Source organism: Zeus faber, assembly GCF_960531495.2.
Source record: "Zeus faber genome assembly, chromosome: 5".
Classification (NCBI taxonomy): Eukaryota; Metazoa; Chordata; class Actinopteri; order Zeiformes; family Zeidae; genus Zeus; species Zeus faber.
Window position 1 is genome coordinate 36156080 of NC_137192.1, and position 14332 is coordinate 36170411.

General features: G+C 47.9%; 1 protein-coding gene across 1 annotated transcript in view; it reads right to left on the reverse strand.

Moving 5' to 3' along the window:
* Positions 1 to 4006: 4006 nt before the first annotated feature.
* atp6ap1la (ATPase H+ transporting accessory protein 1 like a) overlaps positions 4007 to 14332 on the reverse strand; it is a gene marked incomplete at both ends in the record, with an annotated part of 10369 nt that continues 43 nt past the window's right edge. The window contains 5 exons of the mRNA XM_080001205.1: positions 4007 to 4270; positions 6790 to 7084; positions 7379 to 7533; positions 7714 to 7779; positions 14307 to 14332. The exon at positions 14307 to 14332 is cut by the window's right edge and continues 43 nt beyond it. Of these exons, the coding sequence (XP_079857331.1) occupies positions 4007 to 4270; positions 6790 to 7084; positions 7379 to 7533; positions 7714 to 7779; positions 14307 to 14332 (806 nt within the window). The remainder of the gene's footprint in view (positions 4271 to 6789; positions 7085 to 7378; positions 7534 to 7713; positions 7780 to 14306) is intronic.

Sequence of the window (14332 nt, forward strand, 5' to 3'; positions counted from 1 at the left end):
GGCCGCTGCCGCTTCCTGATTGGTCCGCACATCACACGCGCTGCGAGTCAGCGCCACCAAGCGTCTCGGAGGCGCAGGGCACATAGAGTGAGCTCTAATGCTTGTACACATCCCATAATGACATGCAATCAAACGTAATGACCAGATCATTATGGAAAATATTTATTATTATTATCATTGTTGTTGTTGTTTTTGTGGTTGTTGTGGTTGTTATTGCTGTTGTCATGGTTGTGGTTGTGGATGTTGTTGTTGTTGCTGTTTTTGTAGTTGTTGCTTTTGTAGTTGTTGTGGTTGTTGTGGTTGTTATTGTTGTTGTTGTGGTTGCCGTTTTGTCGTCATTGTTGTGGTTGTTGTTGATGTTGTTGTGGTTGCTGTTTTTATAGTTGTTGTTGTGGTTGTTGTGGTGCTGGTTGTTGTTGTTATTTTGATATTATTATTTGGAATCCAGCCGACACAACCCCAGTAACCACAAACATGTTGAGGTGTTGTTAGAACCAGGATGTTTCAGACGTCTTGCTGTTCAAGTTTGATCAATATCCATCTACATTTGGAGCAGAAATGGGTGAAAAACTGTGGTGGTTTCCTCAGTTTCAGGAGCTTGGTGACATCATCATCCAAAGTTCTATAAGTCCAAGCTTCATCTCTCAGAACTCAATCCCCTCCAGACGCTTGTGAGTGCAACACCTAGACAGACAGCTTGAGCTGCTGCTGCGTTTAAAGGACACTCGGAAAACTGTGACTCCTGCTGCGTTTTACAAAACCTTGAAAACTATGAATGGGTCACAGGAAGCCTCTTGGCACCGCAGGAAGTTCTAAGAACCTTTGGAGGAAGCGTCCCTTTCTTGTGTTTCCACACTGCGTGATCCAGGAACGATGGTAATATTTAAAACACTGTTCTTCATGGATATTTAAACTCAACAACACAAGAGGAACATTCAGTGACGTACGTGGATGGGTTCAACACGTGAGCAGCAGATGCACTCCTGTGAAAAAACACATGAAAAATGTGATACTTCATTTTTTGTAAACATGTCTATATTCATACATAATTCACTTCAAAAACATTAAATGTACATTGAAAAAAACCGCGTCCTTCCGCCCGACCTCGACGTGGACATCACGACAGGTTTCCCCGGTCCTGGACCGTGGCCCCCTGTAAAGCCTGCAGCTTTATTTATTATCATTGTAGTAACAATAAACTGCTGTAAAACAGATCAACAGAGACTGCATTTATTATAAATAAAATAATTTGTCTTTATTGGCTCAATTTATTTGACAATAAGTTATCATATCAACATTTACGTTTTTCTGTTCAAAGGAGCAAAATTCCATGCAGTTATTGAATCATTTTCCCAAATATTGTCATGGAAATAGGCCCCATCAGACATGAAAAACAACTGGCTCCGATGGGACGGTGTTTTGGTGTTTCTATTATAAAGATGTTTTCATTTCTGGTTGTACCAGTCCAAGGTTTCACAAACTCTTCCTGTTCCTCTGCATCTGGGAATCATTTTGATCATTTTTCTTTGAAATGATTCAAAGTTTATTAATATTACATGTATCGCGTGTCTAAATTGCACCAAACGGGCACATCCTTGGGTCCCCAGCGACACACCCACCAAGAGGGAAGTAGATCAGATGAAAGATTGAAAAGATAATCAAAGGACATACATACAGACAGACAGACAGACAGACAGACCTTTATAGTTAAATTATAGTTTATAAATATTTCATTCATATGGTGGGGACAAGTTGAGTACATTCCTCAGTGGAAGCTCTTGAACACGTTTGTACAATGTGCAGCGAGACGTCCTTCTCGGTCATGGATCCCATTTGGTTCAGTTCTGATGCAGTGACAGTTGGATCCAAACAGTCAGTACGGCGTAGCGGACGTTCTCCAACAATGCCACCATTTTGGAAATGAAATAACAGTTTCAGTTGAACTTCCAGGGACCACCTGGAACATCTTGAAGGACCCACCGGGGTCCCCGAACCCCACGTTGAGAACCACTGCACTAAACACCTTTCTACGTTCCTGACCATCTGGCTGCACATTATCCCTCTCGGAGAAAATTACATCATGGAGCCGTCCTCGTCCGGTACCGGGTCAGGCTCCGTCAGCACCATCGTTCTGCTGGTCCTGAAGGTCTCTGTAGGACCAGCACTAGGACAGGTACCAGGACCAGGGCCAGAGCAGGTCCGGGACCAGGGCCAGAGCGGATCCAGGTCTGGGGCCAGAGCGGGACTAGACAACCATTAAACATTATACGTTGCTTAAACGTTAAAATGCAGATTCTTCTCCATCCGAAAAATGAGAAAAGAGAAAGAACGGTGGAAAGAGAGAAGGAAGTTGGGAGAAGGATGTAGGGAGAGAAGGATGTAGGGAGAAGGATGTAGAGAGAGAAGGATATAGAGAGAGAAGGACGTAGGGAGAAGGAGAGAAGGATGTAGGGAGAAGGATGTACAGAGAAGAATGTAGGGAGAAGGATGTCGGGAGAAGAATGTAGGGAGAGAAGGATATAGTGAGAGAAGGACGTAGGGAGAAGGAGAGAAGGATGTAGGGAGAAGGATGTAGAGAGAAGGATGTAGGGAGAAGGATGTCGGGAGAAGAATGTAGGGAGAAGGATGTAGAGAGAAGGATGTCGGGAGAAGGATGTAGAGAGAAAGATGTAGGAAGAAGGATGTAGGGAGAAGGATGTAGGGAGAAGGCTGTAGAGAGAAGGATGTAGGGAGAAGGATGTAGCGAGAAGGATGTAGTGGAGAAGGATGTAGAGAGAAGGATGTAGAGAGAAGGATGTAGGGAGAAGCATGTAGAGAGAAGGATGTAGGGAGAAGGATGTAGGGAGAAGCATGTAGAGAGAAGGATGTAGGGAGAAGGATGTAGGGAGAAGGATGTAGGGAGAAGGATGTAGAGAGAAGGATGTAGGGAGAAGGATGTAGGGAGAAGCATGTAGAGAGAAGGATGTAGGGAGAAGGATGTAGGGAGAAGGATGTAGGGAGAAGCATGTAGAGAGAAGGATGTAGGGAGAAGGATGTAGGGAGAAGGATGTAGCGGAGAAGGATGAAGGGAGAAGGATGTAGACAGAAGGATGTAGCGAGAAGGATGTAGGGAGATGGATGTAGAGGGAGAAGGATGTAGGGAGAAGGATGTAGAGGGAGAAGGATGTAGAAAGAGGATGTAGAGAAAAGGGTGTAGGGAGAATGGTGTAGAGAGAAGGATGTAGGCAGAAGGATGTAGGGAGAAGGATGTAGGGAAAAGGATGTAGGGAAAAGGATGTAGAGAAAAGGGTGTAGGGAGAAGGGTGTAAAGAGAAGGGTGTAGAGAGAGAAGGGTGTAGAGAGAGAAGGATATAGCGGGAGAAGGATGTAGAGAGAATGATGTAGAGAGAAGGATGTAGAGAGAAGGATGTAGGCAGAAGGAAGTAGAGTGAAGGATAGAGGGGGAAGGATGTAGAAAGATGATGTAGAGAGAAGGATGTAGAGAGAAGGATGAAGGGAGAAGGGTGTAGAGGGAAGGATGTAGAGGGAAGGATGTAAAGGGAAGGATGTAGAGAGAAGGATATAGAGGGAAGGATATAGAGGGAAGGGTGTAGAAAGAAGGATGTAGCGATGTCCAGAGGAGGACAGAGGGACCACGGAGGAACCATTTGACTCAATGAAACCAGAACCTTTCATTTCAAGTCCAGCAGAGCTGCAAGATTCCAGGTTCTGAAAGTGAAGGGTCCCATGTTTCTGCACCAGCTGTGATCAAGTGATCCGCTACGTCCACCCAGTTGGACTAAGGGGTCCGGCAGACCACAGCACTGGACCCTGGGATGTCGCTCCAGTTTGGTCCGTTTAGTTTGAGTCTGGACCCTAAAACTAGACTTTTAGTTCCGTAGCATTGACTAGCGCCCCGGGCAGGGTGACACCAGAGTGGCGCCGCAGGACAGGGCTCCTCTTCAAACATGTTGTTGAAAATTGGTTCCCAAGGTTTCCATCGGTTTCCAAGCTCTGATGCGGTCCACTAGAGGCTGTTCTTGTCTCCGGTGACGGTGTGGGACGCAGAGCAACACTCGGAGGGCTCGGGGCTGCGGGGGAAGTAGACGGTGGTTTTGTGCTGGTCGTCGTGGTCAATGTGCTTGAGGTGGATCACCATGTGCAGCGCGTAGGCCAGGACCAGCAGCAGGATTAGGGACGTGATCAGACCCATCAGGATGGCTGGAGTGAAGAAGGTGGAGCAGTCTGTGTGTGGAGCAAACTTACCAGACAGCACATTGAACGCCTGGATCTGGGGGCGATAGAGAAGGGGGGAGAGAGAGAGAGAGAGAGTTGGTAACTAGAATTGATTGAGAAGGTCCATGCCCCACAAGGTCATTACATCACCACTGCCAATAGAAACACAGCAATCAGCTAAAACTTCCCGTGGTTACTAAAGTCTGTCATGGTCACTACAAGGTGCCTGGACGACTAGATGATCACTCCTGAACTGTGCCGGTCGAACAATTTGTGATCATTCCGGTTTTATCCCAGTTAATATAAGCGACAGGCAACATGTGAGATTCACTACACATCAGATGCTACCCTCGCTGCATCAGGCCTGTCAAAGTCACAGGCCAAGCAAAAATGGAGGAAAGACAAACTTCAGGTCTCCTTCAACATTTTCAAGGATTTGTTATGGTACGGTCACACCGCCGGGGACAGGCCACTGTAGAGTGACAGACCACAATGCCTTTCAAATGGAGTGCAGCTTCATCCGACTGCAGAGAGCGAAGCAATGACCGGCAACGAGCTCACAGCTTCACAGTGACAAGGAAAGTTGAGAAGAATACAACTTTATTGAAGTGAGCAGCGCGGCCGGGCGCGCCCACAGCAGCCGGATGCACAGAAGCCCCGTCGACGGCGGTGTGACCCGAGAATCGGTAAAATATCTATAAAAACTATACATATAAAAAACTATATAAAAAACTATATATATAAAAACTGCTAGAGCTGCTGCCAAATCCTCGGTCCTCATTCTGCTAGACTTATCAGCTGCTTTTGACACTGTCAATCATTGCATACTCCTGTCCATACTCTCAAGCATGGGCATAACGGGCAGTGCACTTTCCTGGTTCGAATCTTACCTTACTGGGCGCTCGTTCAGTGTGACATGGCGAGGCCAGCTGTCTGTGCCTCACAACCTCACCACAGGGGTGCCCCAAGGCTCGGTGCTAGGACCCCTCCTCTTTGCCATATACACCACCTCACTGGGCCCGATCATCCGCTCACATGGCTTTTCATATCACTGCTATGCGGATGATACTCAACTCTATCTGTCCTTCCCGCCAGACGACCCTACTATCTCGACGCGGATCTCGGATTGTCTCGCTGACATATCCACATGGATGAAGGATTATCATCTTCAACTAAACCTGGCGAAAACGGAACTGCTGGTCTTCCCGGCCAAACAAGGTATTTATCACAACATTGATATTAAAATCGACTCTCTATCTCTTGTTCCTACCAAGGCTGCAAGGAATCTTGGTGTCATTATTGATGACCAACTGACATTCTCGGACCATGTTGCCGCAGTCTCCCGGTCCTGCCGCTTCGCACTACTCAACATCCGAAAAGTCAGGCCGTACCTGACCCAATATGCCACTCAACTGCTGGTACAAACCTTGGTGATGTCCCGTCTCGACTACTGCAATGCCCTCTTAACAGGCTTGCCGGCCTGTGCGGTGAAGCCACTTCAGATGATACAGAATGCGGCGGCGCGACTGGTGTTCAACCAGCCAAAGAGGGCACATGTCACTCCGCTGCTCATCGAGCTCCACTGGTTACCTGTAGCCGCCCGCATCAAGTTCAAGTCTCTTATGCTGGCCTACAGAGTGATTGTTGGGAATGCTCCCGCCTACTTAAATGCTCTTGTAAGAGCACATGTTGCCCCCCGGATGCTGCGCTAGTCAAATGAGCGTCGCCTGGCTCTGCCGGCCATACAGCCACGGCAATCCAGGCTATTCTCATTTGTAGTTCCACGTTGGTGGAACGAGCTGCCAAAAATGACCAGAGCGGGGACCTCCCTCTCTGTCTTTAAGAAGCACCTGAAGACCCAGCTCTTCAGTGAGTACCTCCTGTCCTAACCTACAATTACTTAGCACCACCTTGCAGTATTTATTGTTACACCAATGTTGTTATTACACTAATCTCTGTCGCAATGTAGCTGAATGTTATTCTCCCTTGTAAGTCGCTTTGGATAAAAGCGTCTGCTAAATGACTAAATGTAAATGTAAATGTAAATATCAGCTGTCTGTCAAGGATGCAAGGGCCGAGTAAAAGCCAGCCGTCTCCCTGGGTTTAATCTTGGGCCGCTTACGGTTCTCCTACACGATTCCCCGGGGACAATTACACACATTACATAACATTTCGCTCAAATATTTCTACCACTCCTGGTGGTTTTCCATTCTTCCGGTTTTCCGTGAACTGACTTTGCACAGAAACTCAGTGTGGCAGATCCACCTGCCACACTCCACAGAGTGGTGTTTTCAGGGCCCTCTGACACAGATGATGGGGTATAAAACACACCAGTTTATTGTAGAGAGTGGGCTAGGTGGAACAAGCCCAGAGCTGATGGACACATGTCACGACAAGAGCTCCTCTCCTGTGTGTGTGTGTGTGGGGATGGGGGTTTTACCTGTTGCTCCTTGATTACAACAGGTGTACAGCCACACTGATCCTGGGCCCAATTACCTCGACCCAGGACAGCAAACCACATCACACTCAGACAGACAGTCAGATATACAGACAGACAGGCAGACATCCAGGTACCTGGAAGTCGGTGAAGGTGATGGCCCAGTGTGTGGCGGGGTCCGGTGCGGTGCTGGGCCGCAGCAGGCCGCCGTAGCGCTGCAGGCTGCTGACGTGCTGGCAGTGGAAGGACGAGGTGGACGGAGCGAACACCTCGCTGGCGTTGAAATGAGCCTCCTGCGTCCGGTTGTACTGGATAGACACCGTGTCCAGGGAGAACCAGCTGGAACCGGCCGCCTCGTAGAACCTGCTGGACATCTGCAGCCTGATGGACACGCCCCGCAGCTCTTCAACATCTCCAAATCTCATGAGGAGCCTGTCAGAGAGCACGACAGACCATAACAGAGTACTGATCCCTGATTGGTCGCTGACGTCACATGGATGCAACCAGCGATCAGCATCTGTGAATAAGGGTTATTCCTGTACTCTGATTGGTGGGAAAATCAATATTTATATTATCATCAATACTGGGAGGACAATGTCAAGGAGCTAAACCTCAGTTTGTCGGTCTGTCTCTCAGCCTGTCTGTCTCTATCCCAGCCTGTCCGTCTGTCTCCCAGCCTGTCCTTCTGTCTGTTCGTCTGTCTCTCGGTCTGTCTGTCTGACTTACACGGCCTTGTCCTTGGAGCAGACGGAGCCCTTGGTGTCCACAGGGTTTTGGGTGGAGAAGGCTCGGTGCGTCAGGTCCAACACGCTGTGGTTCTGGTACAAGATCGATAAGCGCCGCGACCGGAACAGGATGCAGGGCTTCCCATAGGTCATCACCTGAAGGACGTCAAGAGAAGAAGAAGGAGAAGAAGAAGAAGAGGAAGAAGAAGAAGTAGAGGAAGGAGAAGGAGGAAAGTAACTGTACGACAGGAGGGGCTGCAGACAGTTTGTCCAGCAGATTGTGAGACAGGTGCTCAGAAATAAGGTTCTGTGTGGTTGTGAGACAGGTTACACCACCTTGAGGGGAGAGAAGGGGACTGCAGGTCCTGGAGTCTGGAGCAGCTTCCTCCTGGAGCCTTGAGCCTGGAACACAACGAGGAGCAGCAACGGTACCACACCCTTATTGTGACATTAATATTACATAATTATCACCTTAATATTAACTTATTGTGACATTATTGGTTGAACACCAGTCGCGCCACCACCACATTGGTGGCGGCGCGACTGGTGTTCAACCAGCCAAAGAGGGCACATGTCACTCTGCTGCTCATCGAGCTCCACTGGTTACCTGCAGCCGCTTGGTTACCTGCAGCCGCTTGGTTACCTGCAGCCGCTTGGTTACCTGTAGCCGCTTGGTTACCTGCAGCCGCTTGGTTACCTGCAGCCGCTTGGTTACCTGCAGCCACTTGGTTACCTGTAGCCGCTTGACTACCTGTAGCCGCTTGACTACCTGTAGCCGCTTGGTTACCTGCAGCCACTTGGTTACCTGTAGCCGCTTGACTACCTGTAGCCGCTTGACTACCTGTAGCCGCTTGGTTACCTGCAGCCGCTTGGTTACCTGTAGCCGCTTGGTTACCTGCAGCCGCTTGGTTACCTGCAGCCGCTTGGTTACCTGCAGCCGCTTGGTTACCTGCAGCCGCTTGGTTACCTGTAGCCGCTTGACTACCTGTAGCCGCTTGACTACCTGTAGCCGCTTGGTTACCTGCAGCCGCTTGGTTACCTGTAGCCGCTTGGTTACCTGCAGCCGCTTGGTTACCTGTAGCCGCTGGCATCAAGTTCAAGTCTCTGATGCCGGCCTACAGAGTGATTGCTGGGAATGCTCCCACCTACTTAAATGCTCTTGTAAAAGCACGTTACCCCCCGGATGCTGCGCTCATCAAATGGGCGTGGCCTGGCTCTGCCGGCCGTACAACCACGGCAATCCAGGCTATTCTCATTTGTAGTTCCACGTTGGTGGAACGAGCTGCCAAAAACCACCAGAGCAGGGAGCTCCCTCTGTCTTTAAGAAGCACTTGAAGACCCAGCTCTTCAGAGAGTACCTCCTCTCCTAACTTACAAGTACTTAGCACTACTTAGCAGTATTTATTGTTACACTAATGTCTCTGTCGCAATGTAGCTTGAATGTTATTCTCAAGATTCAAGAGGTTTATTCGTCACATACATATACATACTTTCATACATATATGCAGTGAAATGTAATATTGTAATAAGGGGGAAATGTATTCTCCCTTCTAAGTCGCTTTGGATAAAAGCGTCTGATAAATGACGAAATGTAAAATTATTATTATATTATTATCACCTTTATATTAACTTGTTGGGACATTATTATTACATAATTATTATCTTAATATTAACTTATTGTGACATTATTATTACATTATTATCACATTAATATTAAATTATTGTGACATTATTCTTATATAATTATCACCTTAATATTCACTCATTATAGCATTATAATGACATAATAATCACCTTAATATTAACTTATTGTGACATTATTATTACATAATTATTACCCTAATATTAACTTATTATGACATTATTACTACATTATTATCACTTTAATATTAACTTATTATGACATTATTATTACATTATTATAAGATTATTATTACCTTAATATTACTTTAATATTACCAAATTATGACATTATTATTACCTTTTTATGATATTATTATAACATTATTATTACCTTAATAGTACTTTATTATAAACTTATTATGACCCTAATATTGGTTTAATATTACCGAATGATGAATTATGAATGACTGGTGATGTGTTGCTCATCCTTATTGCATATATTTGTAGATTATCACGAATCACATCACACAAATAAAATATTAAAACAATAATCCTAAAATAATAATTTTACTAAAAAAAGTTGTGATGTGTAAATTGATGAATCAAAGTCAATGTTACAAATAGTACTGTATGGAATGTTCCAGTATTAATACGTTCATATTTGACCTGGTAGCACAGGTATTTACCTCCATCACTCTTCTGAAGGGATGGAGCACAGAGAGGAACGCTCCTCCACCCATCCTCCAACCACCCTGCTCCATCCTCCCATCTTGGGAGAGAAGGGTGAGAGAGAGATTTCTTTTGACTTCCATGTAACCATATAAGGTCATGTTATTTAGTCCCATTACCAGTTACCAGATGACTGGGAAACAACTGCAGGTGTATCATGCGGGAAGAGGAAGGAAGACAAGGACTCTTGGTGGTGGAATGAGGAAGTACAGGAGAGCATAGAGCAGAAGAGGTTGGCGAAGAAGAAATGGGAAAGTCAGAGAGAAAGTAGACAGGAGTACAAGCTGATGCCACGCAAGGAGAAGAGAGAAGTGACAAAGGAAAAGGAAAAGGCGTACGACGAGTTGTATGAGAGGTTGGACAGTAAGGAAGGAGTAAAGGACTTGTACCTGATGTGGGGATAGTGGATCAAAAAGTGCAGCAAATTAACAAGGATCAGGTGAGAACAGCATTAAGTAGATGAAGAGTGGAAAGGCAGTTGGCCCAGATGACAAACCTGGGGAAGCATGGAAATGTTTAGGTGAGATGGCAGCGGCCTTCCTAACCAGACTGTTTAACACCATCCTGGAAAGGGAGAGGATGCCGGAGGAGTGGAGAAGAAGTGTACTGGTACCATCTTCAAGAGTAAGGGAGACGTACAGAGCTGTAGTAACTACAGGGGAATAAAGGTGATCAGCCACAGCATGAAGCTATGGGAAAGGGTAGTGGAGGCTAGGTTAAGAGGAGAGGTGGGGATCAGCCAGCAGCAGTATGGTTTCATGCCAGTAAAGAGTACTACAGATGACATGTTTGCTTTAAGAACGCTGATGGAAAAGTACAGGGAAGGCCAGAGGGAGTTTCACTGCGTCTTTGTGGAGTTAGAGAAAGCGTATTATAGGGTGCAGAGAGAGGAAGTGTGGTATTGAATGAGGGAGTAGGGGGTGGCAGAGAAGTAGGTAAGAGTGGTACAGGATATGTATGAGGGCAGTCAGACAGTAGTAAGGTGTGTAGTAGGCGTGACCAAGGCATCAAAGTGGAGGTGGGATTGCATCATGGATCAGCTCTTAGCCCTTTCTTGCTGCAGTGGTGATGGACAGGTTAACAGATGAGATCAGGCAGGAGTCTCTGTGGACTATGATGTTCACGGATGACATTGTGATCTGTAGCGAGAGTAGGGAGCAGGTGGAGGAGAGCCTGGAGAAGTGGAGGCAGCATTAGAGAGAAGAGCAATGAAAGTCAGCAGGAGTAAGACACAATACATGTGCCTGAATGGGAGGGAGGGCGGAGAATGCAAGGGGTGGAGGTGGAGAAGGCGGATGAGTTCAAGTACTTGAGGCCGACCATCCAAAGCAGCGGAGAGTGTGGGAGAGAGGTGAAGAAGAGAGTACAGGCAGGGTGGAGTGGGTGGAGAAGAGAGTACAGGCAGGATGGAGTGGAGGAGAAGAGAGTATAGGCAGGGTGGAGGGGAGGAGAAGAGAGTATAGGCAGGATGGAGTGGTGGAGAAGAGAGTACAGGCAGGGTGGAGGGGAGGAGAAGAGAGTATAGGCAGGATGGAGTGGAGGAGAAGAGAGTACAGGCAGGGTGGAGGGGAGGAGAAGAGAGTATAGGCAGGGTGGAGTGGAGGAGAAGAGAGTACAGGCAGGGTGGAGCGGGTGGACAAGAGTGTCCGGAGTGATCTGTGACAGAAGGGTTCCAGCCAGAGTGAAGGGGAAGGTGTACAGGACGGTAGTGAGAGCAGCCATGTTGTACGGTTGAGAGGCGGTGGCACCGACTAAAAGGCAGGTGGATGAGGTGGAGGTGGCAGAGTTGAGGATGTGGAGGTTTTCATTGGGAGGGACAAGGATGGACAGGATTAAGAATGAGGACGTTAGAGGGACAGCTCAGGTTGGACAGTTTGGTGGAAAAGTGAGAGAGGCCAGATTGAGATGGTTTGGACACGTATGGAGGAGAGATGAGAGTTACATTGGGAGGAGGAGGCTGAGGGTGGAGCTGCCAGGCAAGAGGAAAAGAGGAAGCCAAAGAGAAGCTTGATGGAGGTGCTGAGGGAGGACATGCAGGCGGGTGGTGTAAGGGAGGAAGATGCGCAGAATACAAGGTGTTGGAGGCAGATGATCCACCGTGACCACCACTAACGGGAGCAGCAAGAAGAAGAAGAAGAAGAAGAAGAAGAAGAAGAAGAAGATCACCAGTGCACACGATGTCTGACTATAATGATCTTTGTTGAAATGTCAAACTTGTGTCTCGAATTCAATGTTCAGCCTTTACACTATTTACGGTAACTGCACATCTGCACCTGTTGTGACGTCTGCCAGTAGAGGGCGCCAGAGATCAGACAGACAGACAGACAGACAGACAGACAGACAGACAGACAGACTCACCTCCTGTCAGGATAGAACCGGTCCTGGAAGTAGAGGAACAACATTAAGTGATGCTGCAGTGGGAGGTTCACCACCAGCACAACACTTCTGTGTTTGACCTCTGACCCGTGTGAGTGACACGGTGCTCAGAGGCACTAAAGCAACGCCTTCCACGGCTTAGACACACACACACCTTCCCATGGAAAAATCTATTTTTATCGGTCAAATCCTGCAGCTTTCACACAGATTGGTGGATTTTTAGGGCTAAAAAGACATTAGGGAAGTGATTGTGTGTGTGTGTGTACTGATGTAACCAGGTCAACACTGACAATGGGCAAGATTATCATCACCATGGCAACACAGCTGCCTCACACCTGTACAGACTGCTGCAAAATATGTCCAGACAGACAGACGGACACACAGAGACAGACAGACGGACTGGCAGACATGGGTGGATGGATGGGTGGATGGGTGGATGGGTGGATGGATGGGTGGATGGATGGATGGGTGGATGGATGGGTGGATGGGTGGATGGGTGGATGGGTGGATGGGTGGATGGATGGGTGGGTGGATGGATGGGTGGATGGGTGGATGGGTGGATGGATGGATGGATGGGTGGATGGGTGGATGGGTGGATGGATGGGTGGATGGGTGGATGGATGGATGGGTGGATGGGTGGATGGATGGATGGATGGATGGGTGGATGGGTGGATGGGTGGATGGATGGATGGGTGGATGGGTGGATGGGTGGATGGGTGGATGGATGGGTGGATGGGTGGATGGGTGGATGGATGGATGGGTGGATGGATGGGTGGATGGGTGGATGGGTGGATGGGTGGATGGATGGGTGGGTGGATGGATGGGTGGATGGGTGGATGGGTGGATGGATGGATGGATGGGTGGATGGGTGGATGGGTGGATGGATGGGTGGATGGGTGGATGGGTGGATGGATGGATGGGTGGATGGGTGGATGGGTGGATGGATGGATGGGTGGATGGATGGGTGGATGGGTGGATGGGTGGATGGGTGGATGGGTGGATGGATGGATGGATGGGTGGATGGGTGGATGGGTGGATGGGTGGATGGATGGATGGGTGGATGGATGGATGGATGGGTGGATGGGTGGATGGGTGGATGGGTGGATGGGTGGATCGAGTCGAAGAATTTTCTGTTTAATTTTTCGGCTAAAGTTCATCCACTGAAACGCCACATGATGAATTCAGCCAATGGGGTTGGTCGTCTCTTCCAGTAGAACAGGGTCAGAGGTCACTAGAGGACTCATCCTGTTCTACTCTGCCATCTGCTATACCTGTCTGCCTGCCCGTCCATCCACCTGTCTGCCTGTCCACCTGTCTTTCTACCCGCAAGATTTTGCCTCAAAGAAGAAGAAGAATTTGCACATCATGGATCCCTGTGGAGAAATCCCTCCTCTGCATTTCATCCATCACCCGTCATCCGACATCCATGACGTGCAGCCGCAGAGCACACAGCCCAGGGAACAACCCTAACGCCTTGCTCAAGGGTTAGAGCTGGAGTGTCTCACCCTCACACGCATGTTGTTCGGGAGGAAACCCACGTGAACACGGGGAGAACATGCAAACATCACACAGGAAGGCTCCACATGGGTTGAAACCAAGTACGCTCTGGTGTGAGGCAACAAACCAACAAACAAACAAAACAACAAACCAAACAAATAAACAAACAAACAAGTACCACAGTACACACATAGTACCACTGTATACATATTGTGCTACAGTACACACATAGTACCACTGTATACATATTGTGCCACAGTACACACATAGTACCACTGTATACATATTGTGCCACAGTACACAGATAGTACTACTGTAAAAACATTGTACCACAGTACACACATAGTACCACTGTACACATATTGTCCTACAGTACACACATAATACCACTGTAAAGACATTGTACCACAGTACACACATTGTACCACTGTAAACACATTGTACCACAGTACACACATTGTACCACGGTGCACACATGGTACCACTGTACACACTGCTTCACTGTGCCACAGTGAGGCAGAAGTAAAGAACAAGAACAGTGTAGTAGTACTGTTTGTCTGTCTGTCTGTCTGTCTGTCTGTCTCTCTCCCTCCCTCTCTCTCTCTCTGTCTCCGTCTCTCCACGTCTCTCTCTCTTCCTCTCTATCTCTGTCTCTCTGTCTGTCCCCCCCCCCCCCTCTCTCTCTCTCTCTGACTCTCTCTTACCTGTCCTCCACAGCAGCCTTGGTACC